The 24765-nt window shown below is 42.6% G+C and overlaps 1 protein-coding gene across 1 annotated transcript in view; it reads left to right on the forward strand.

Annotated features, from left to right (window-relative positions):
- LOC137571257 (cytochrome P450 2K1-like) overlaps positions 1 to 24765 on the forward strand; it is a 57470-nt gene that overhangs the window by 19073 nt on the left and 13632 nt on the right. Inside the window, exons 2-6 of the mRNA XM_068280133.1 lie at positions 4572 to 4734; positions 6890 to 7039; positions 11540 to 11700; positions 16952 to 17128; positions 21822 to 21963. Of these exons, the coding sequence (XP_068136234.1) occupies positions 4572 to 4734; positions 6890 to 7039; positions 11540 to 11700; positions 16952 to 17128; positions 21822 to 21963 (793 nt within the window). The remainder of the gene's footprint in view (positions 1 to 4571; positions 4735 to 6889; positions 7040 to 11539; positions 11701 to 16951; positions 17129 to 21821; positions 21964 to 24765) is intronic.

The following is a 24765-nucleotide window of genomic DNA, read 5'->3' on the forward strand; positions in this document are numbered from 1 at the left end:
GTTAACATCCCAGCTCGAACTTCAACACAATACAGACATTGAAAAAACATGTTAGCAGCAGCACCAGCAGCACCGACTGGAAATACGAGAAACGTGCAGAACATCTCACAAACAGAAAGACACTCGCTTTCCTCTTCTATCCCCTCTCTCCCCCCCCATCCAGCCCCAACAGACTGAAGCACCGCTGGCTTATCTCCTCCTGCGGGGGACCCCCCCCCTTTTTCCCAGCCTCTGTAGAGACCGGGAAGAGAAGAGAAGAGAAAAAAAACTTCTTGCCAGCACAAACATGCCTGAGACAAATGCAGAGATAACCACTCCGTAAATATACAACACAGGAAGCTTGAATCTGAAGAGGGAGAAAAAAAAAAAACCAAGCACATAAACCAGACTCCCCCCTCCCACCATGCATGGGAGAGATGAGAAGCCCGCAGCCACCATGCTGCACTTAACACAGAATGTACACATTAACACATTAACCTCTCCTTGTTATAATACCCAAATACAACACAGATAAGGCCATACAACAACGTAAACAAACTTGCCTGAGCAGCAGATTATTCGCAATTCACCAGCATTCCGCAACTTTTCCCACGAAACCTCTGTGGACACCGGAACGTCAGTGGGGGGCATCCACCTTCCCCCACAGCGGATCAATCTCCAGCGGCAGTTGCGAGCAGCCGTAGCCTCGGAGAGTTCCTTCTGACCCAGGTTTTTAGGCTTGTAACTGTGTGCACATGCAGTTACAGTGTAACGTCCAAGAGTTTCGCCGCTGATTTTTCGAATCGCTGCCGTGTGCTTGGCTCCCGCACACTTCCCACACCACTTATCAGTATCAGCTTGACAAGCTTTACCGTCTGCGTCCGTCTATTCCGCTTGTCTTGCTGTGGAATATCTTGAAAACTTCTTTTTCGGCCCCGGCCCGTCTGCCTGTTTTGCTAAACAGGGAAGGGTTAACGGCACCACTGTTATAAACTGTTCTTATCACCTTGCTTCGACACCATCGTCTCACAGACTGTGAGATCACTTGACTCTCCACACAGCAAACAGGATATAGACTTGCTCAGGCTTCTTTCAATGTTTCCGTTATTTATTCAAGTCACAGGAATACAGATAGATACATTCATCATATCCTAGCCATGCCAATCTTCATGTTGCGTTATAAGCTCATGATTAGACTCCCTCTTGAAGTCAATCAGGTACCTTCTTCCTAACTACGTTACACTAAACTACATATGTACAGCATACATTATATCAGATTACAGAAAGGACGAACATGCTTAGGTCCCAGTCGGCCTTGCGAGCTAGTGCAGAAGGAAGAAGCAGAAGTGAGTTCTCCATTGCTCGCTCCAGATTTAATACCGGCTAGGAAAGAGTTAAATATGACATCATCTTCGCCACCCCCTAAATAAGTCTATTGGTGGACTCACTTGTGGTGTCATCATACACACCTACTCGATTAATAATCGATGAGGCACTTGACCCAGATGCGGGAATGTGAATGTTTAGTAAATATGGCCAATGTTTACTGTTCCTGTCCTGTAAGTGGAGGTCAGAGTAAACCGATGGCCTTCTCTTAGGAACATGTTCTCAGTATCTGCGTGTATCTTCTGCTACACGCAGACCCTGAGATGCATCTGTCTATTTTAAAGGCATACACTGCGGACAAGCCTTTTACATAAAACTCAGGCCAAGTAACTGAGGCCTACTTAAATTATAACAGTTTTGAGCTGAAGTGGACGAGTCAGGTAAAAAGGGCACCGGAGATTTGGGCACAGCCGGTGCCGCCATAGGCTGTTACGTCAGTAAGATGTATGCAGGCAAAAGACAGAGCCTAAATTACAATAAAAATGATGTAGTTTGGCCACCAGAAATAGCTGGAAGCCGAATTGGGTCTTACCCTGACTCAATGGAGGCCTGGAGGGGGAATAGTAATTAATGCCGTTTGGAAATTTGCCACAGCAGGGTGAGCCATTTTTTTTGGCTTTACCCTGCGCCAGAATTTACCTGCGCCTTAATTACATGTACAAAAAAGTTGATGTTTATTTGTTTTAATAAGGTTTTAATCTGAAGCAGATCCCAAGTCAGAAGGAAAGAAGTACTGGACAGTAAAGGAAACCTGTAGTGAAAGGGATATGGAAGCTGCCATCTTTGACCTTTTTAAAGATCTAACTGTTGTGCTGCTTCTCTGCATCTTATTTATTAAAGCACACTTGAAATGACAGGGATATGACGGCTGACATATTTATGACCTTTCAAACAAGGCACATTGCCTGGCGGTTCTGCTGATCCTCTGCCTCTAATACTTTTAGTCACAGACACTGAGCCAGCATGCAGATCAGGTGCTCTGACTGAAGTCTGACTAGATTAGCTGCATGCTTGTTTCGCGTGTGTGATTCAGCCACTACTGCAACCAAAGAGATCAGCTGGACTGCCAGGTAATAGGCATTGTTTAAAAGGAAACACATAACAGCCACCATATCCCTCAAATCACAAACATTGGTCCAAACGACAGCCGAGGCTTTTGTGATTTTAAATTTCTTTTTTGCAGCTTCCAGGATTCGGTTGACAGGTGAGTGGTTAGGGAGGGGACCGTGTGGGAGATCTGCCTACACGGGGCATCCCTGTAAAACGATGCAATCTATTGCATCCAAACGAAGCCTCCCACCTGAATGCTAATTTATGCAATTCCTGCTAGATTTGGTACAGCAGGCAAAGGGTGTATAACAGTACACCTGATTGGCCGACTGGCGCCTGCTGACCAGATAAAGGCAGGAGTTTGCTGTAGCTGGGAGTTAGCAATTGTGTTTGTTGCACTTTACAAATGTCAGCATTACAGTATTATTATTAAAGTGCTATCTCTTGAGAAACTCCAAGTATGTGGGTAACTAAGGAGAGCAGCTACTCAGGAAGCCCACCCAATGTGCTTTGGAGCATTAGGGAGTCTTGCCTAAGCACTTCTTACTGGTTAGGTACCTTTTTTAAGCCAGGATTTGAACCCTGCTTTTCTACATCAAAAGTGGTACCCTTAAACTGTATAAAATACATCTTCCCTATGTTAGTGCGTATTTCATTTAAGCAAAATTTTGCATACAAATTTGCTATTACAAGTAATTAAGATTTTGAAATTGAATTGATGTCACGTAAATCATTTGTAAACTATAAACACAGCAGACGTAAATTATTTTGAGCGTAAATTGCAGAAAAACGTTCACGCAAACCAGAATAGTTGGGGGAATAGTGGGAACAAGTGAAACATTTTTTTTTTCGAAAAAACGCAGTTTTTGAGGAAATCAGTTTTAAAAAATCTAAAGAAAAATGTTTTTTAAACTCACTAAAATTACATTTCGCTGCAGTACACTTTTATATATACTGAGTTGCAAGGTTTTGTATACTTATTTGAATATGCCCATTCACAATCGTTTTTGCCGTTAAAGTGTACCTTAGATGACATGTGGCGTGCTGAGAAGGACATGTGTATATACAGTGGCAAGAACACAAACATCTATGCTGTGCTCCTTTTCTTTTTTTTCCTGCCTGAGAGAGTAAATATCCACCTATGCAACTGACAGTTTTTCTTCAGTCGGGACCCAGTCAGGCTATAGCACCCCTCACTGACAACAAATTACAGCTATACAACATTTTCCTAAGAAGATAACTGGGCTTCTGACTGCAATGAATAGATAAAACTATTATTCTTCATGTTTTTTTTCCTGTGGGATGCATTAGACACTGCAATTGAGCAGAGACAATAAAACGTTAAATCTACTTAAAACCATGAGCTGTCTAAAAAAGTCATTTCTAGGAGTAGGAGGACAGATCCAGTTGTATATCTCATCAGTTCATTTTCATCTCGGGTTCACTTTAAGAAGAAACTTATTTGACTAGTGCAATTTAAATTGGTAAAGAGCGACCAAGCACTGGAACAGTGGGCTGGAAGAGGATTCTGGAAACTTCTGGATTATCTAGACACTTTTCACTACTTAGGTAAGTATCTAACAGTTTCCAGTTCAGGTGTCCTAATAAATAAGTTATCACACTGATAAGGCACTGCTTTTGTCTTCAGCCGGCAGAACTCGTGCTGTAAATTCTTGGTTGTCTTTGATCTCTCCATCCAAGCAGAACACATAGAAACTGAAAGCAGTAGTCTTCTTTTATTGTCTCACACTGCCCCCTAGTGACAAGTGGCCATAAATACACATCCCAGCAGTAGTAATTTAGAAGCTAGGGAATCTAACAAAGTAGAAATACAATAATGTGCTTAATAAATTGTCCTGGAGCACTTGAAAGTCTCTAAATTAAGTGGTTGCTGACGGGTTAAATAAACATGACATTTCTTTCACTTCAGATTTTCTTTAAAAACTCCAACTGAAAAGGGTAACAGGATAACCAACTTAAAAGTGTGTCTGATTATGACTTGGAGGCAAGTTCATTAAAAGGCACTAAATGTGTGGCTGAGAATTCTAACTATAAGAAAACCTTTCTCTTGAAGGGATTTTTTTTTAAAATGATGGAAAAAAATAATTTGTGGGTTAGATTTTGACTTAATTCAGCTTTTCTTTCTTTATTTACAGTTATCCAAGACATATGGACCAGTATTAGGTATACATGTAGCTTTGGAGAAGATGGTGGTCCTCTGTGGATTTGAGGCTATCAAAGACGCCTTAATTAATCACGCTGATGTGTTTTCAGACAGGCCAAACGTACCAATGTTTTCTAAAACCATAAGAGAAAATGGTAGCTATTTGTGGATTTTCTGAAGTGGTATCAAGTTGTTATTTAAGTTGATGTTTTTCCTATTAATATCACTGTGTTTTTTTTATCAATGTAGCACAAACATGGCACTGTGCAAATAAACATTTAACAAACAAGTAGGGCTGGACAGGCACATTTTTACATTTCAATCTCGCTGCAAATTAGGATGTTTTCAGTCGTCTACCATTGAGTTTCCTACCTTACCCAGATCTGCAGTGAGTTCAGACCTGAGCAGCTCAGACTTTGTGCGCAGCTTGGGAGTACTAATTGATGGGAAATTACAATTCAGGAATCAAATGTCATCTGAGGAATATTGCAAAAATTAAGCACCTAATATTACCAGCAGATCTTCCAACCCTAGTTCATGCCTTCATCCCATCACGGCTGGACTTTTGCAATGCTCTCTATTCAGGCCTTCAAAAACAAAGACCTGCACCCACTGCAAACTAGTAAAAAATACTGTGCAAGGTTGTTAACAAACTAACCCCACCATGCCACATAACACTGATCCTTCACTCACTCCGCTGAAGATTGACTTATTGACTTTAAAATCTTTGCACAATTTGGTTCCTTGATACCAGAATTTGTTACAACTGCATTACACCTCCCACAATCTAAGATCAAAAGGATCTAAGAACTTAGTCACCCCCAAAGTCCATTTCAAAACTTTTGGAGGCAAAGCCTTCTGTCATGCTGTCCATACACTTTGGAACTCTGCCATACCCACTCAGGACATCTCCATCCCTGGAAGCATTTAAGTTCAAACTAAAAAGCCATATGTTTACTCTGGCATTTATAAACACCTGGCTAATTCCTCTGTAACACAATCCACCCAGCAACTATATATTGATCCGAGACTTATCTATGAGCTTTGAGTCCTATGGAATAAAAGTGCCTTATGAATGTTACTGTATTGTATTTTGTAGAAGTCCTGTACAGTTCACCTTTCTTTTTTTGAGTAGATATACTACTGTAGAAAAAAAAAATTGGGGACATCCTTAGCTATTTGATTTTCAGCTTCAATTTGTGCAATTAATTTATTTATGTAAATATTTACTTATTTATTTATTTATTTTTGCAATCTTTATAGTTTTTTAAAGAGGAACTCTAGTGAAAAATAACATAGTTAATAAAATGTCTTATTGTTTTACAGTATTAATTTATAAATGATTTAGTCAGTGTTTGCCCACTGTAAAATCTTTACTCAACCTAATTTACATTCTGAAATGTATCACAGGTGGGACATCTTTAGTCCTGCCCGGTGATCTCTAGGTCTATTGTCATATTTACTATTATTTGAGGTCTAGGTTTGTTTAGTTATAGGATAAAAATAATCAACATTGGACATCTTCTTTCCTTAACTTTCCATATAGCTGTTCAAAATGTGCAACTTTCAAATATCATCCAATTTGCCTAGAGTTTCTTGTCTTTATAACAATAAGATGCAGAACAGGGACTACATAACTTTAATATTTTATTTTTTAGCCTATAAAAATGAAACACCTTACTGTACATGCCTATATGTTAAAAAAGCAGGAATGGGTGACAAGTAATGCAAGTACATTACATTATTGAGCAGAATGTCCTTGAAAAGGAACTATAGTGCAAATAATGTAATGAATAAAATTACTTTATTTTTGACAATATTCATTTATAGATTATTTAGTCAGTGTTTGTCCATTGCAAAATATTTCCTGTCCCTAATTTACATTCTGAAATGTATCACAGGTGGTGACAACTTTAGTTCTGCCAGGTGATCTGTATAAAATGTTCGTTACTGAGAGTTCTATGCACAGAGGGAGATATTGCTTGCTTGGCAGTTGGAAACAGCCGTTATTTCCCACAATGTAACGAGGTCCACACACAGCAGACTGTCAGGACCATGGTCATGACATCACACTGTGGGAGGGGTTTCACCACAATATTAGCCATACAGACCCCCATACCCCACCCCCGGATGATCTATTCGAAAAAAGGAAAAGATTTCTCATTGGAAAGGGGGTATTAGCTACTGGTTGGGATTCAAGCCTTGGCTAAAGTTCCTCTTTAAAAGTAATTTTAGGCACAGTTGGTCACTTAAATGTAAGTACACTGACTCTTCAAACAGAAACTTTGTGTGAATGTTAATTTTATCCAGGTATTGTCTTTACTAATGGAGAGACCTGTAAAGTGATGAGAAGGTTTGCTCTGTCCACACTACGAGATTTCGGAGTGGGAAAGAAGACTATAGAAGACAAAATTGCTGAAGAAGCTGAATGCCTAGTGAAGACATTCCAGTCCTATAGAGGTGAGTGTTCTAGATGGTGGCAGTATGCTGCAGTAATCTGTGGATCTTTAAAGGACACCTGAAGAGGGATGTGACATGTGACATTCACTAAATTGTGGTAATCAGAATAGCATACCTAAAGTCTTACACACAATGGGCTTGATTCACTAACCGGCGCTAGGCCGGTTAGGACGCCCAAACACTTAGCGGGCACAAACTAGAGAGTTAGCTAGTTTGCGCCCATACATCGCGCTCAAAGGTGTGAGGCCCCGTTCACACTGCATGCGTTTCCGGCCGCGTTTTGGAGACACGTGCAGGTGGCCAACACGCACGACATCAGACAGTGCATAGAGTGCACTGTCTGAAGTTCACACTGCATGCGTTCCGGACCTGTGCGGTCCGGGAACGCATGCTGCACGCATTTTTTGCCAAAACGCATGGCTGTCCCATTCACTTTTCAGTGATGGGATCAGCCACGCAACGCATACAAACGCGGATGGCATGCGTTCGTACGCGTTGCGTTCCCGGTTGCGTGCCCGTACGCGTTCGTAATGTGAACGAGGCCTGACGATAATCTCTATCTCTATTGAGAAGGTGGAAAAAAATCACCTAGGAGAAAACTCAGGAGAAAAAGTAAATTTAATGAGGGCCTATATGGATTTAGTCTTCAGGGTCCACAGTAGATGTCTTCTCACAGTAAACATTTTCACACCTTGTCAATAAAAAAGCAAGCAAAAAACGATCTATCTATCTATCTATCTATCTATCTATCTATCTATCTATCTATCTATCTATCTATCTGTCTCTCTGTCTGTCTGTCTGTCTGTCTGTCTGTCTGTCTATCTATCTATCTATCTACATATCACTTCTTTACCTTTTTATCTTGCAGACTGAATACAAATTTTTCTCCTGGAAGAACATTGAAAAAGAAAGCTAATTGTATACGTGTCTGAGGCTCTAAGTGACACTTGCTACAGTCATACTGCAGTCAAACTGTACCATAACTCTCGCTGTAAAGTAACTGCAGTTGTAATATTGATGTGTGGCTGAGAAAGACACACAAGGGCCAATAACAGAGAACAAGTTAGGGTTTGAAAAACCTGGAGGGACCCTGCCTGACATTTTTCAGAATAAGAACAAAGAGTCGCGCTCCTGACCTTATTCAGCAAGACTAAAACAAATTAAAAAAACCTGACAATGTCCATCAGGGTTAGTGTCCATCAGCACATTCATGTTGTCTTGGTTTCTTTGTTTATCTTCCTCATAGGCCAACATATCACATGCAGAAAATAAATAGAAAAGACACAATAGTGTAATTCTGTAAGGCACTTGGAATCCACCACCTCCTTCTATACAAATCAACCACCGTGGGATACCAATTAAGACTACTGCACCCAGTGTGAGCACCTTGACTCTCCCCTTAATGTCCAAACTCACCCGCAATCCTCCTAGAAATCTCCGGAGGTAAGATTGACAGCCTATGAGGGGATCAGTTCCACCACTCCAGCCAGATCAATTGAACACTGTATAAACTGAAGGCACAGAGCACATAGCGTAATAACGATTTATTTTATTAAGAGCCCCTGATGAGTCAGAGATGCTGATGAAACACGTAGGGCAGAGCTACATCAGACGTCATTGGCCTTACCAGGAAGTAATGACACCAAAGGGGAGATGCAGGGATTTGAACGCGAGAGTAGTCACCCGGGGACCCAACTGTGTTTGATACCCTCTTACTCAAGTTTACCTCTGTGAGAGCAATAGAAGTTTTTATAATACTTTAATAAAACGTTATTACGCTACGTGCTGTACCTTCAGTTTATACAGTGTTTAATTGATCCGGCTGGAGTGGTGGAACTGATCCCCTCATAGGCTGTCAATCTTACCTCCGGAGATTTCTAGGAGGATTGCGGGTGAGTTTGGACATTAAGGGGAGAGTCAAGGTGCTCACACTGGGTGCAGTAGTCTTAATTGGTATCCCACGGTGGTTGATTTGTATAGAAGGAGGTGGTGGATTCCAAGTGCCTTACAGAATTATACTATTGTGTCTATTCTATTTATTTTCTGCATGTGATGTGTTGGCCTATGAGGAAGATAAACAAAGAAACCAAGACAACATGAATGTGCTGATGGACACTAACCCTGATGGACATTGTCAGGTTTTTTTAATTTGTTTTAGTCTTGCTGAATAAGGTCAGGAGCGCAACTCTTTGTTCTTATTGAGTTTTTTAATTGTATAATCCGATTAGTATGAGCGCGCACCACATACACTGCAGATTTTTATTGTGTTTTTTCCCCGGAGCGCTGGCCAAAGTGGATTGTATTTTAACTTTTTCAGAGCCTGGGCTTTGGAGACTGTATACAGTGGCTTGCAAAAGTATTCGGCCCCCTTGAAGTTTTCCACATTTTGTCACATTACTGCCACAAACATGAATCAATTTTATTGGAATTCCACATGAAAGACCAATACAAAGTGGTGTACACGTGAGAAGTGGAACAAAAATCATACATGATTCCAAACATTTTTTACACATAAGTAACTGCAAAGTGGGGTGTGCGTAATTATTCAGCTCCCTGAGTCAATACTTTGTAGAACCACCTTTTGCTGCAATTACAGCTGCCAGTCTTTTAGGGTATGTTTCTACCAGCTTTGCACATCTAGAGCATGAAATCCTTGCCCATTCTTCTTTGCAAAACAGCTCCAGCTCAGTCAGATTAGATGGACAGCGTTTGTGAACAGCAGTTTTCAGATCTTGCCACAGATTATTGATTGGATTTAGATCTGGGCTTTGACTGGGCCATTCTAACACATGAATATGTTTTGTTTTAATCCATTCCATTGTTGCCCTGGCTTTATATTTAATGTTGTTGTCCTGCTGGAAGGTGAACCTCTGCCCCAGTCTCAAGTCTTCTGCAGACTTCAAGAGGTTTTCTTCCAAGATTGCCCTGTATTTGGCTCCATCCATCTTCCCATCAACTCTGACCAGCTTCCCTGTCCCTGCTGAAGAGAAGCACCCCCAGAGAATGATGCTGCCACCACCATATTTGACAGTGGGGATGGTGTGTTCAGAGTGATGTGCAGTGTTAGTTTTCCGCCACACATAATGTTTTGCATTTTGGCCAAAAAGTTCCATTTTGGTCTCATCTGACCAGAGCACCTTCTTCCACATGTTTGCTGTGTCCCCCACATGGCTTGTGGCAAACTGCAAACGGGACTTCTTATGCTTTTCTGTTAACAATGGCTTTCTTCTTGCCACTTTTCCATAAAGGCCAACTTTGTGCAGTGCACGACTAATAGTTGTCCTAAAGACAAATTCCCCCACCTGAACTGTAGAGCTCGTCCAGACTCACCATGGGCCTCTTGACTGCATTTCTGATCAGCGCTCTCCTTGCTCGGCCTGTGAGTTTAGGTTGACGGCCTTGTCTTGGTAGGTTTACAGTTGCATCGTACTCCTTCCATTTCTGAATGATCGCTTCAACAGTGCTCTGTGGGATGTTCAAGGCTTTGGAAATCTTTTTGTAGCCTAAGTCTGCTTTAAATTTCACAATAACTTTATCCCTGACCTGTCTGTGTGGCTGGATGGTGTAATGGTTAAGGGCTTTGCCTCTGACACAGGAGACCAGGGTTTGAATCTCGGCTCTGCCTGTTCAGTAAGCCAACACCTATTCAGTAGGAGACCTTTGGCAAGTCTCCCTAACACTGCTACTGCCTATAGAGCGCGCCCTAGTGGCTGCTGCTCTGGCACTTTGAGTCCGCCAGGAGAAAAGCGCGATATAAATGTTATTTGTGTTGTCTGGTGTGTTCTTTGGACTTCATGGTGTTGTTGCTCCCAATATTCTCTTACACAACCTCTGAGGCCATCACAGAGCAGCTGTATTTGTACTGACATTTGATTACACACAGGTGCACTCTATTTAGTCATTATCACTCATCAGGCAATGTCTACTGGCAACTGACTGCACTCAGACCAAAGGGGGCTGAATAATTACGCACACCCCACTTTGCAGTTATTTATTTGTAAAAATGTTTGGAATCATGTATGATTTTCGTTTCACTTCTCACATGTACACCACTTTGTGTTGGTCTTTCACGTGGAATTCCAATAAAATTGATTCATGTTTGTGGCAGTAATGTGACAAAATGTGGAAAACTTCAAGGGGCTGAATATTTTTATATATATATATATATATATATATATATATATATATATATATATATATATATATATATATATATATATAAATATATATATATATATATATATATATATATATATATATATATATGTGTGTCCAACCTTCTTGCATAGTCAGTAGGGTACTGTTGGAGTTTGAGGATATGTTGCTTGAAGCTGATTGTTGATTTCATCCATGTGCTTTTATTTATTACTATTTGTATTTTTTTTTAATTAATATGGCGCCAACATCTTATGCAGCGCTGTACAGAGTATATTGACTTGTCAATTGACTGCCCCTCAGAGGGGCTCACAAATGAATCCACTTTCTTCTTCCGAACTCCAGGGAAGCCCTTTAATAATCACACCATCCTTAATGCAGCCGTTGCCAACGTCATCGTGTCCATACTACTGAGCCGTAGATTTGAGTATAATGATCCCACCATACAGAAGCTTATGGATATTGTAAATGAGAGTCTAAGACTATTGGGGACACCGGCAGTAAGAGTAAGTCATTTCCTATTTTAAACTAAGCACAAGGATACATATTTTATTTTTATTGTATTTATTTTTTACTATGCAGTAGTCTTATTATTATTTTTTTTAATGTATTTGAGATTGGAAGGTATTTACGTGTTTGATCTTTTCATTGTTTTCAAATAAGCTTGAAAATGCTCACAGCTTGATTTAGTTAGATGTACACATGATGCCAGTGCTGTTTTCAACCTCCTTGCCGGTTTTCCCGACCTGAGCTCGGGGTAAAAAAAAAGAAGCTGTTAGTGGTGATCCCGAGCTCAGGTCGGGGTGGGCAGTGCAGCGCTTTACCTAGCAGTTTTGGAGTCCCGCGCGTGATCGCGCTGTGCAGCGGGACTCCAGCCTCTCTCCCCGGCAGTGTGGGGTCTTTCCCTGGCCGCCGGGATCCCCATGTCCCCGATATTCTTCCGGGGACCCGGCGGCCAATCGGAGCAGCGGAGCGGCGGTGGCGGCGTGACGTCATCGGGGGCGGGGCTAATATTTAAAACGAACTTCCCTATATTAGAGAAATATAGAGAAGTTCATTTATATGTATATTAGCGCCATCTTGTGGTTAAAATGATAACTGCAGCGCTGGAGCCCAGGAAGGTAAATTTTTTATTCTGCTGCAGATCTCCATGCCAGAATGATTTTTTTCAGGTTTTAGGGTCTGAATGAGTGGAAAAAAATTGCACCTCTTTTAGACCCTAAAATCTGGAAAGAATCAGACCGGCAAGGAGGTTAAAGGTTTCTATTAGGAATAAGGTTTCTTTTTCACTATGGAAGATCATAAAAAAAAGAAGTGAGGGTTGATCTTATTCAGTATACAGTGGAGGAAATAATTATTTGACCCCTCACTGATTTTGTAAGTTTGTCCAATGACAACAAAATGAAAAGTCTCAGAACAGTATTATTTCAATGGTAGGTTTATTTTAACAGTGGCAGATAGCACATCAAAAGGAAAATCGAAAAAATAACCTTAAATAAAAGATAGCAACTGATTTGCATTTCATTGAGTGAAATAAGTTTTTGAACCCTCTAACAATAAAAAACTTAATACTTAGTGGAAAAACCCTTGTTTGCAAGCACAGAGGTCAAACGTTTCTTGTAATTGATGACCAAGTTTGCACACATTTTAGGAGGAATGTTGGTCCACTCCTCTTTGCAGATCATCTCTAAATCCCTAAGGTTTCGAGGCTGTCTCTGTGCAACTCTGAGCTTAAGCTCCCTCCATAGGTTTTCTATTGGATTAAGGTCCGGAGACTGACTAGGCCACTCCATGACCTTAATGTGCTTCTTCTTGAGCCACTCCTTTGTTGCCTTTGCTGTATGTTTTGGGTCATTGTCGTGCTGGAACACCCATCCACGATCCATTTTCAGTTTCCTGGCAGAGGGAAGGAGGTTGTCGTTCAGGATTTCACGATACATGGGTCCGTCCATTTTCCCGTTAATGCGATTAAGTTGTCCTGTGCCCTTAGCAGAAAAACACCCCCAAAGCAAAATGTTTCCACCCCATGCTTGACAGTGGGGACGGTGTTTTGGGGGTCATAGGCAGCATTTTTCTTCCTCCAAACACAGCGAGTTGAGTTAATGCCAAAGAGCTCTATTTTGGTCTCATCAGACCACAGCACCTTCTCCCAGTCACTCACAGAATCATTCAGGTGTTCATTGGAAAACTTCAGATGGGCCTGCACATGTGCCTTCTTGAGCAGGGGGACCTTGCGAGCCCTGCAGGATTTTAATCCATTGCGGTGTAATATGTTTCCAATGGTTTTCTTGGTGACTGTGGTCCCTGCTAATTTGAGGTCATTCACTAACTCCTCCCGTGTAGTTCTAGGATGCTTTTTCACCTTTCTCAGAACCATTGACACCCCACGAGGTGAGATCTTGCGTGGAGCCCCAGAACAAGGTCGATTGATGGTCATTTTGTACTCCTTCCATTTTCGAACAATCGCACCAACAGTTGTCACCTTCTCTCCCAGCTTCTTGCTAATGGTTTTGTAGCCCATTCCAGCCTTGTGCAGGTCTACAATTTTGTCTCTGACATCCTTGAACAGCTCTTTGGTCTTTCCCATGTTGGAGAGTTTGGAGTCTGCTTGATTGATTGATTCTGTGGACTGGTGTCTTTTATACAGGTGACTAGTTAAGACAGGTGTCCTTAATGAGGGTGACTAATTGAGTAAAAGTGTCTAACCACTCTGTGGGAGCCAGAACTCTTAATGGTTGGTAGGGGTTCAAAAACTTATTTCACTCAATGAAATGCAAATCAGTTGCTATCTTTTATTTAAGGTTATTTTTTCGATTTTCCTTTTGATGTGCTATCTGCCACTGTTAAAATAAACCTACCATTGAAATGATACTGTTCTGAGACTTTTCATTTCTTTGTCATTGGACAAACTTACAAAATCAGTGAGGGGTCAAATAATTATTTCCTCCACTGTATATTACTAACTTCTGATTAGGTGTCACTGAGATAACAATGATGATAAGGATGTTGGTTGACCAAGAAGTCTATAGTCCACACCATACAATTTTCTGTTACATTTTTCTGTTAGATTTTCTGTAAGATTTTCTGTAATTAGATTATTTTCTGTAAAGTACTGGTAGAGACTGGTCATTATCTCTGCTGCATTGTCTTCTGGTTATCTCCTGATGACTAGAACAATGCCTAATTGCTAGGCAGATAGATGGTTAGATAGATAATTTCCAACATGTTGGAAATTATCTATCTGGCAGGTAAATCTTACAGAAAATTGTATGGTGTGTACTAGGCAAGGGCCCGTTTCCACTTGTGCGGTGCAAATTAGTTGTGGAAAACGCGAAAACGAATTCGCATGTGGATGCAAATTTTACTGTGAATTTTACCGCGAATTCGCGTACATTTTCGTATATGTTAGTATGTGTGCAAATTTAACCATGTCAGTGCCTGTGTGCTTTTACATTGATTTTATGCAAAAACGTACGCAAAAACGCATGTGAATTTCCTATTAAATACATTGTATGCAAATTCTGATGGCACTGCTGTGCAGATTTTTCCTGCACACAAAACCGCACAGGATTTCTGACAAGTGGAAACAGGCCCATCCACTTGTATTGGCTATGCGACTCTGCACGCAGAAAACGCATGCAGATTCGCGATAGTGGAAACGAGCCCTTATGCAAACAGCTCCTTTGATGTCATTAGTTTTGCCCTGAAGCAGAAAGGTCAAGTGGCCAGAGGCTCATAAATAAATCATCATGTACGGTGCTTTCACTGCTCTTTAAGGTAAAACCAGTTACATTTTTATAAACCCAAAATACAGATTTTATTTATTGTTCAACACTGGAGGGCTAATGGTGTTACTATGAAAATCATTTATCAGAAACTCTTTTTTGTCTTTTAAATCCAGAAACCCCAATGGAAAAAATCCTAGGTCAGCAGGCTTCCACAAAAAAATCACTGTCTCCAATCGTCATTAAAAAGCAGGATAAATTGGTGCACAAATGCACACTAAGGCCCCGTTCACACTGCATGCGTTTCCAGCCGCGTTTTGGAAATGCGTGCAGGTGGCCGACACGCACGATATCAGACATTGCATAGAGTGCAATGTCTGATGTTCACACTGCATGCGTTCCGGACCTGTGCGGTCCGGGAACGCATGCTGCACGCATTTTTTGTAAAAACGCATGGCTGTCCCATTCACTTTTCAGTGATGGGATCAGCCACGCAACGCATACGAACGCGGATGGCGTGCGTTCGTACGCGTTGCGGTCCGCATGCGTTGCGGTCTGCGTTCTGCAGTCTGAATGGGGCCTAAGCAGTGGCACGTCAAAAACCTTCTGGTTAGATCGGGGTCCCCTCTAGTTTCCTAACAGTAGGATGTGCATTGCAATGAATGAAACACACCAGATACACCAGATACTTACATGGAGGCTTCCTACAACTCCACAAAGTACTGTTGGGGACCAGCACTGCATCTGCCTACTGTAGGCTCCAAACAGCAAATGACATCACACTGTGGGAGGGGTTTCACCACAATATCAGCCATAAAGAGCCCCCTGATGATCTATTTGAGAATAGGAAACGATTTCTCATGGGAAAGGCGATATCGGCTACTGGTTGGAATGATTTCAATCTTTGATTACAGTTCCTCTTTAAAGGGAACCTAAAGTGAGAGGGAGATAGAGGCTGCCATATGTATTTCCTTTTAAACAATGCATATGGTCTGGCTGTCCTGCTGATCCTCTGCCTTTAAGGGCTTGTTTCCACTGTTGCGACGCGATTTCGGCCGCATTCCGACGCTTGTAAAAACGCATGCGGATGCGTTTCCACATGCGTTTTTACCCGCGATTTCGCCTGCGATTTCGCATGGCAGGGTGCCATGCGAAATTAACCATGACACTGCCAGGGCTAAATAAAATTGAAAAAGGTGCGAAATCGCACGCGAAATCGCGGGTAAAAACGCATGTAACAAACGCATGCGTTTTTACTATTAAATACATTAGCGGCGATTCGCACGGATTCCCGACGCAGGCGAAATCGTTGGCTCTTTTGTGCGTTTTTTTCACGCTGAAAAAAACGCACCTCAACAACGCTACAGTGGAAACAGGCCCATCCACTTGTATTACATGTGCGGATCTGCATGCGTTGGACGCATGCAGATTCGCGATAGTGGAAACGAGCCCTAACACTTTTAGCCATAGACACTGAACAAGCATGCAGATCAGGTGCTCTGACTGAAATCTGACTGGATTAGCTGCATGCTTGTTTCGGGTGTGTGATTCAGACACTACTGCAGCCAAAGAGCTTAGCAGGACAGCCAGGTAACTGGTATTGCTTAAATGGAAATAAATAGGGAAGTCTTGCTTTAGGTTCCCTTTAAAGGACAACTGTAGTGAGATATATATGAAGGCTGCCATATTTATTTCCTTTCGAGCAATACCAGTTGCCCGGCAGCCCTGCTGGTCCATTTAGCTGCAGTAGTGTCCAAAACACACCAGAAACAAGCATGCAACTAATCTTGTCAGATTTGACAAAAATGTCAGAAACACCTGATCTGCTGCATGCTTGTTCAGTGTCTATGGCTAAAAGTATTACAGGCAGAGCATCAGCAGGATAACCAGGCAACTGGTATTGCTTAAAAGGAAATAAACATGGCAGCATCCATATACCTCTCACTACAGTTGTCCTTTAAGTACTGCACAGAAATGTGTGAATTTTAATATTCATTCATAGAAATCCATGTCATCTTGTTTTTATTTAAAGCTCTATACTAGCTTCCCATTACTGCTAGGCCTGCTGCCTGGACCTCATAAGAATATTGCCAAGAATGGCTTACAGCTGGAAAGCTTTATAAAGGAGATATTTACCAAGCAGAGGCAGATGCTGGATGTAAATGACCAACGGAATCTTATTGATGCATTTCTAGCAAAGCAACAAGAGGTAAGAGTGATTCCTTATGTGCAAAAAAAACCTGTGGTGTCTAACAGGGGCGTAACTAGGAAAGGACAGTTTTTGGGGAGCTGGAGGGGTCAGAGCATGAGGGGAGAGCTTGGTGGCATGTCGGTGGGGAGGGGGGACGGTCCCCCCCTACCTCATCTTGGGCTCTCCCCTCTGCGCCCCCCTCCAGCATTGAATAAAGTGTATGCAGGCGGTGGGCAGTGGCAGGTACATACCTTCCGTGCGCTCCATGGATGTTCCTCTCTAGCTTCTGACGCGACTTCCTGTACAAACAGGAAGTCGCGTCAGACACTAGAGGGAGAAATGTACGCGCTGGAGTGCATGGAACGTATGTATCTGCCGCTGCCCCGCCGCCTGCATACACTTTATTCAATGCTGGAGGGGAGCACGGAGGGGAGAGCCTGAGGTGGGGGGGGGGACCGTCCCCCTCCCCACCGACGTGCCACCAAGCTCTCCCCTCATGCTGCGAGCCCTCCAGCCCCCCCAAAACGGTCCTGAGTTGGCCCGGGGGGGGGGGCCCGGGCCCTCCTGCGAGAGCATGGGCTGCATCCCCTATTGTTATGCCCGTGGTGTCTGAAAAACAATTCAATAGATGGGGAAGATTTTGGTGGTGGAATATAAACCAAGCTCATGGCGACATTTAACAACAATTCCGTGAAGCATCATTCGATTGGGCATTCAGTAGGAATACCAGATTTAACCCTTTAGCAACCAATTTATTTAGAGACTTCCAAGTACTCCAGGCTAATTTGTTTTAGCACATTTTTTAATTTCTTATTTGTTGTATTTCCTTGCTAATAATTAGTACCGCTGTAATGTGTATTTATGGCCACTTGTCACCAGGGGGCAGTGTGAGACCATAACAGAGGACTTCTGCTTTCAGTTTCTACATGCTCTGCTAGCAGAGAGACATCAAAGCATTCCAAGAATTTACAGCACAACGAGTTCTTAGGTCAAAAGCAGTGCACTTATTTCAAGCGGAAAAAATCATTTGAAGCTGCTAATGGGTTAATAAAACAGAGGCACAAAACAAAGCTGATGTATTATCCCACCTTGCTTATTTGATCCACACATAACAGGGATAGCGGAGGACTACCACAGTAGTGTGCCGCATGACTGGTGGGGAGCGCCGATACTTAATCGGAGCAGGCATGAATTGCGACCGAGGTGGGAGCTTGGACTTCTGCTCTAGATGCAGTGCGGATGGGGCTATTGGCATATGTTGTTTTAAAGTGATCACGTACGGTGACAAGTTGATGTTTACCTCTTTATGCATATGTTTATTTGTAAATGGTACGGATAAGCTAGTTAGCTATGGGAGTGGTCTGTTATATGGTTGTATATAGTGTTGGGCGAACAGTGTTCGCCACTGTTCGGGTTCTGCAGAACATCACCCTGTTCGGGTGATGTTCGAGTTCGGTCGAACACCTGATGGTGTTCGGCCTTTTAGTTCGGGTTTGCCCGAACTGCTCAATGCCCGGCCGAACAGGGCCCCTGTTCGGCCGAACAGGGCCCTGTTCGGCCGAATACGGCCCCCCTGGGTTGCAGGCATAAGGGGGGAGCATGCCCCGATCGCGGGGGGGGGGGGGGGGGGGTCGGAAATTCCCCCACCCCCTCCGCTAGCGCTCCCCCCTCTGCCCGCTTCCCCATAAAAAAGTTTGCGTAAAGTTAAATAGTACCGGTGGTGGGGGGAATTTCCGACCCCCCCCCCGCGATCGGGGCATGCTCCCCCCTTATGCCTGCGACCCCATAGGGGGGCCGTATTGCGGCATGTTCGGGACCCCATTGACTTGCATTGAGTTCGGGGTTCGGGCCGAGCATGCCGAACATCTGGCCCATGTTCGGCCTGTTCGGCCCGAACCCGAACATCCAGGTGTTTGCCCAACACTAGCTGTATAGTACAGGCGTCCGTATATAGGTAAGCTTTTCACTAAATAATATGTTGAAACTTTTGCTGCAAAACTGCATATCTTGAAGAAGGGGACCCTACATTAAAAAGACTCGAGATGCTAGCTTAATATTGCCCCTGTTTAACTCTCTAGTAAGGCCACATCTGGAATATGGAATTTCGGTTCTGGGCCCCACATTACAGGAAAGATATTGCAGTTTTAGAGCAGGTGGCGGTGCAGAGACAAGCAACAAAATTGATACGTGGGGTGGAAGGTCTCACTTACCAAGAAAGGTTAGATAAACTGGGTTTATTTAGTCTAGAGAAAAGACGCCTTAGAGGGGATCTAATTAACATGTATAAATACATCAGAGGGCAATATAAAAGCTTAGTGGATGAGCTTTTTGTCCCTAGGCCTTCTCGAGGGACTAGAGGACATGATCTGCACATGGAGGAAAAACGTTTAAGCCATTTATTTAGGAAAAGGTTCTTTACAGTAAGAGTGATTAAGATGTGGAATACATTGCCACAGGAAGTCGTTATGGCAAACTCTATACCTGCATTTAAAGGGGGCTTACATGCTTTCCTTGTGTTGAAAGACATCCATGGCTACAATTACTAGGTAATGCCTAATGAAGTTAATCCAGGGATTTTATCTGATTGCCATCTGGAGTCAAGAAGGATTTTTTTTCCCTTTTGTGGCTAATTGGACCATGCCTTGTAAGGGTTTTTCAACTTCCTCTGGATCAACAGGGATATGTGAGGGAGCAGGCTGGTGTACTTTATTCTGTGGATGAACTCGATGGACGTATGTCTTTTTTCAACCCAAATAACTATGTAACTATGTAACTACGTGGCCCCAATACAATTGTCAGAATTTGTAGTTTGCTGATGCTTTAATAAACACGGGCTGTTTATTGCAATGTTCTATATTTCAAAATGATATTTATTGGGCACCCCAATTTCCGCTTTCCGCACCCAATAGGCGATATTTGCATTAGCACCTATTACATTGCCCAAATCGTCTATTAGCCCTGGCACCCAACTTTCCAGATTTTGTTCTTACTTATTTTTGCTGTTAAATGTTAAAGTATTGTATAAGCTGTTGTAAGTAGCTTAAAACAAATAAAAGCATGCTGAAAACTACCAAAAATATATACTATACTATATATACTATACTATTGCCTCAAATCACTAAGCATTACCACATCCAGTAATACCTAGGTTCTCAACGTGTGGTACGCGTACCCCAAGAGGTACTTCTGGTGGTTCCAGGGGGTACTCGGGCTTGATATACTTAACCAAGAATAACAAATTTAGAGTTTTAGAAAATGATAAATCTAAATTAAACAACATCAAATTAGTATTTTAGCTAATTAAAAGCAATAGTACATGCTTGGAAATTGTTTAGAACCATTATCATGTACTAGGATTAAATATATGTTTGTCAAGGGGTACTTGTGGTAATGTTTACTACGCTGGGGGGGGGGGGGGGGTAATTGGTAAATACAGGGTTTAAAAAGGGATACCACCCAATAAAATGTTGAGAAACACTGGGGTAATAGACAAACAGTTGCACCTTTACAAATTCTGCAAGTCCCAGCCAGTCAGCGCTGGTGCAATCTGGGCGCGCGATCCCCCGTTGCGCTCAAGCAAGCCGGGTAGCGTTCTGTGCCTGCGCAGCAGTCCTGCAGGCGCAAAACTCTCCCGCTGGTGGCAGTGCATGCACAGTACACTTCGACTGGCCAAATTACTGGGCTGAGTTGTGGAAGATCTAAGGAGCAGAGAAGGACGTTGAAGGACCGATCAGCCTGAAGTGGGCTGGAAGAAGCCCCAGGAATATATAATTGTTATCTTTAGGTCCATCTCAGGTTTCATTTAAAGTGTAACTGTTGTGTATAAAATAAAAAATCAATGGTTTATTTTTATCTGGTAAACAAGTTATAAGGATGCTAACCAAGCAATCCAAAAGTTAAAATCACTATTACTTTTCTTGTTGATAAATTATCATTCCCCAGTTTACCTGACTCTTGTTTGGTGCATTGCCACACAAAGTAAGTTGCAGGGCATGCTGGGTTGTCTTTTTTTGCTTCAGTACTTTCCTCTCGGACTTAACTAATGCAGCCTGATTGGCTGGAGCCTTCCACCCCACCCCCATATTCCCCTGCCACACCTCTGTTGCTCTCTGATGGGCCAATATTTCTCATGATGAGACAATGCACTTTTTATCACAGAGCTAGGTGGGTGTGGCTGAAGACTTGGAGGAGGGCGGGCAATGCATACACAATCAGGCAGAGGAGAGTAAGGGAGGAAATGACATCAGGATTGGCATCAAGGTAGACACAGTTAAAATGGAGAATCCTAAGAAGGATTGTCTTCTTTTTACTATAGAAAAATCACTAAAATCAAAATGTGGACAGTGCAGTACATATGTAAGTAGAGCAAGTATTTATCTGACAGCTCCTATTTAAAGTAAATAATTGAACTAGGTTTTAATATGTATAACACATGACTTAACTTACAACCTCTCAGAACATATTGTGTTTGTAAGTAGAGGACCGCCTGTAGTTTGAAATGTCAGATTATGATTTCACATTGTAATTGTGGATTTGAAATTTGTTTAACTCCAGACCCTCAAGAATAGAATTTGACAGGTTTGTAATACAGTGCTATTAAAGCACACCAAAACTGTGCTGAAATCTGTAGCCGTCAACTTAGTTCCTTCAGCCCTCCGTGGTCTGACAGGTCCTACTGTTGAAATAACCTATTTTCTTCTGTGTTATGCAGGACAAGCCAGAATCCAAAAAGTATTTCCATGATGAAAATTTGACTGCCCTGGTGGCCAACTTATTTGCGGCTGGAATGGAGACAACGTCCACCACTCTACGATGGAGCCTTCTGCTCATGATGAAATATCCTGATATACAAAGTAAGAAAGAAAGCTCTTACAGCTGACTATAGCCTGTCCAACATTTTGCATTGGTGCTCTAAAATGTTACTTTTAAAGAGAATCTGTATTGAAGAAATATTATATAAATAAACATGTCAGCCTGTTCAGGACATCTCCTAGCCCCCTCTGTGACATTCTCTACACTCTCCGCCGCAATATTAGCGATAAAATAACAGTTTTATAAACTGTTTTGCAGCCCTCAGATGTTATGTGCAAGTTTAGAAAAAGTTTTACCTTCTGCCTCTACGGCTCTGTGCCGCTGAAGCGTGACAAGAATCCTCAGACTCCTTTATAAACAAAGTTGTTTTCTTCTGAGCCAGGAGTCTGGGCTCTGCACTTGTATCTGGGTTACAAATTGTCAGCATGTGACAGGCAGCTCCTTCCTCCCACGGCCTCACAGACACACTGAAACTGAGAGCAGGGACCTGACTGTGAGTGAGAAATAAACAAAGCACACAGGAGTGAGCCTGGAGGGGGCGTGCAGGGGGTGTGCATAATTTGTCCCTATCACAGCAGAGGCAGCTCCTTCCTTGCGTACGTTAAAAAAGGGCGGCGGGAAAAAAGGGTGCAGGGTTTTAAACGATAATCATGAATAACGTTTAAAAAAAATTGTGCTATATTTCATTTAAAAATAATGTTTTATAAAGTTATAAATCATTAAATAATGTGTATGAAATCGGCAATTGTAAAAACGTTAATCTTCCCTGTTTAAAAAGTGAAATGTATAATAACGTTTTATAAAAGATTAATAAGAATTTTACTAAAACTATACCTAACCCTACTCTCACACAGAACCCCCCCTGTACCTACCCCTAACCCCTAGACCCCCCTGGTGGTGCCTAACCCTAAGACCCCCCTGGTGGTGCCTAAACCTAAGACCCCCCTGGTGGTGCCTAAACCTAAGACCCCCCTGGTGGTACCTAAACCTAAGATCCCCTTGGTCGTGCCTAACCCTAAGACCCCCCCAGTTGGTGGCTAACCCTAAGACCCCCCTGGTGGTGCCTAAACCTAAGACCCCCCTGGTGGTGCCTAAACCTAAGACCCCTCCTGGTGGTGCCTAACCCTAAGACCCCCCCCCGATTGGTGGCTAACCTTAAGACCCCCCTGGTGGTGCCTAAACCTAAGACCCCCCTGGTGGTGCCTAAACCTAAGACCCCCCCTGTAATAAGCATTAATAACATTTGTAAAAAAAATATTGTGCTGTTTTTCATAAAACAATAATGTTTTAAAAAAATATTGTACTTTTTTTGTTTAAAAATAATGTTTAAAAAATTACAAATCATTAAATAATGTGTAATCATGAGAAGCAGTTATAAAACATTAAAAGTCTCCGGGCGCCGCTTGTAAGACGTTATTTTTCTCCGGTGCCCTTTTTTCCTGTTGGGCGCCCATTAGGCTGAACATTTTGTTACAGTCAGTCTCTTTAAGACGAGTCTATAATTTGCAGTAGGTCACATTGGAGGCTCACTGCCTCATCCACTAACCTCTGTGTCTCCTTCCCTAATGTCTCCAACCCTCTACCCTCTAGATTCTAAGTTTGCAAGGGCAGGGACCTCCTCCCTCACAGTGTTTCTTATTGTGCTGTAAGTTGTTATATGTACATGAACCAGTATTAGTGATGTCTCAAACCACACATCATATATATATGATATATATATATATATATATATATATATATATATACTGTATATATATATATATATATATATATATATATATATATATATATATATATGTGTGTGTGTGTGTGTGTACTTGGGTTGCTGGATGTCCTGATTGCGCAAAGTTTTGAGCTTCTCATGTATCTATGTTCCCGAAATATGTCTTCTTTACTATTTACAGTGCAATGGAAGATGCTGCCGCTATATAAAGATAAATTAATTATAATAACATATGCACACACAACTTTTCAGTTTTTATTTGCATTAAATGTGCATGCATTTTGCTTTCATCCCACTTCATCAATTTGGGCTATATAGCCAGGCCCATTGCTTAAAATCTATATGAGGCTCCCTGCACACTGCAAATCCGAGTAGTACGCAGAACGACCGCCTAACGCACATCAGCGGCGGCTGGTTCTGCGCTATGCGGCTGGGGTTTGCGCGCTGCATGCGCACGCATTAGCTGGCAATATGCTCCACCCACCCACCAGCCAATTAGCAGCACCGGCGGGTTGTTAACCCCCGATCTGCCGCGTTAGAAGCGTATAATTCACTTTGTAATGTATACAAAGCGTATTATACAGGCTGCCTCCTGCCCTGGTGGTCCCAGTGATCGAGGGACAACCAGGGCAGGAGGCAGCCCCCCTGGTAAGCAGAAGCACACTGATCCTGCCCCCCCTGCCCACTGATCGACCACAGCTCCCATCAGACACCCCTCCCCGCCCACCCCCCAGACCCCTGTTTGCACCCAATCACCCCCCTAATCACCCATCAATCACCCCCTGTCACTATCTGTCAATGCTATTTTTTAGGTTAGGTCCTAAACTGCCCCCTGAGGGCTCCTGATCACCTCCACACCCTTAGATCCTCCCCAGACACCCCCCCCCCCTGTGTACTGTATACATCTATCCTCCCCTGTAACCACCCACTGATCACCTGTCAACCTGTCAATCACCTGTCAATCACCCACCAATAACCCCCTGTCACCACCTGTCACAGCCACCCATCAGATCAGACCCTAACCTGCCCCTTGCGGGCACCTGATCACCCGCCCACACCCTCAGATCGACCGCAGACCAAACCTCAGATCACCTCCTAAGTGCATTATTTACATCTGTTT

The sequence above is a fragment of the Hyperolius riggenbachi genome, chromosome 4 (genome assembly GCF_040937935.1).
Source record: "Hyperolius riggenbachi isolate aHypRig1 chromosome 4, aHypRig1.pri, whole genome shotgun sequence".
Taxonomy (NCBI): Eukaryota; Metazoa; Chordata; class Amphibia; order Anura; family Hyperoliidae; genus Hyperolius; species Hyperolius riggenbachi.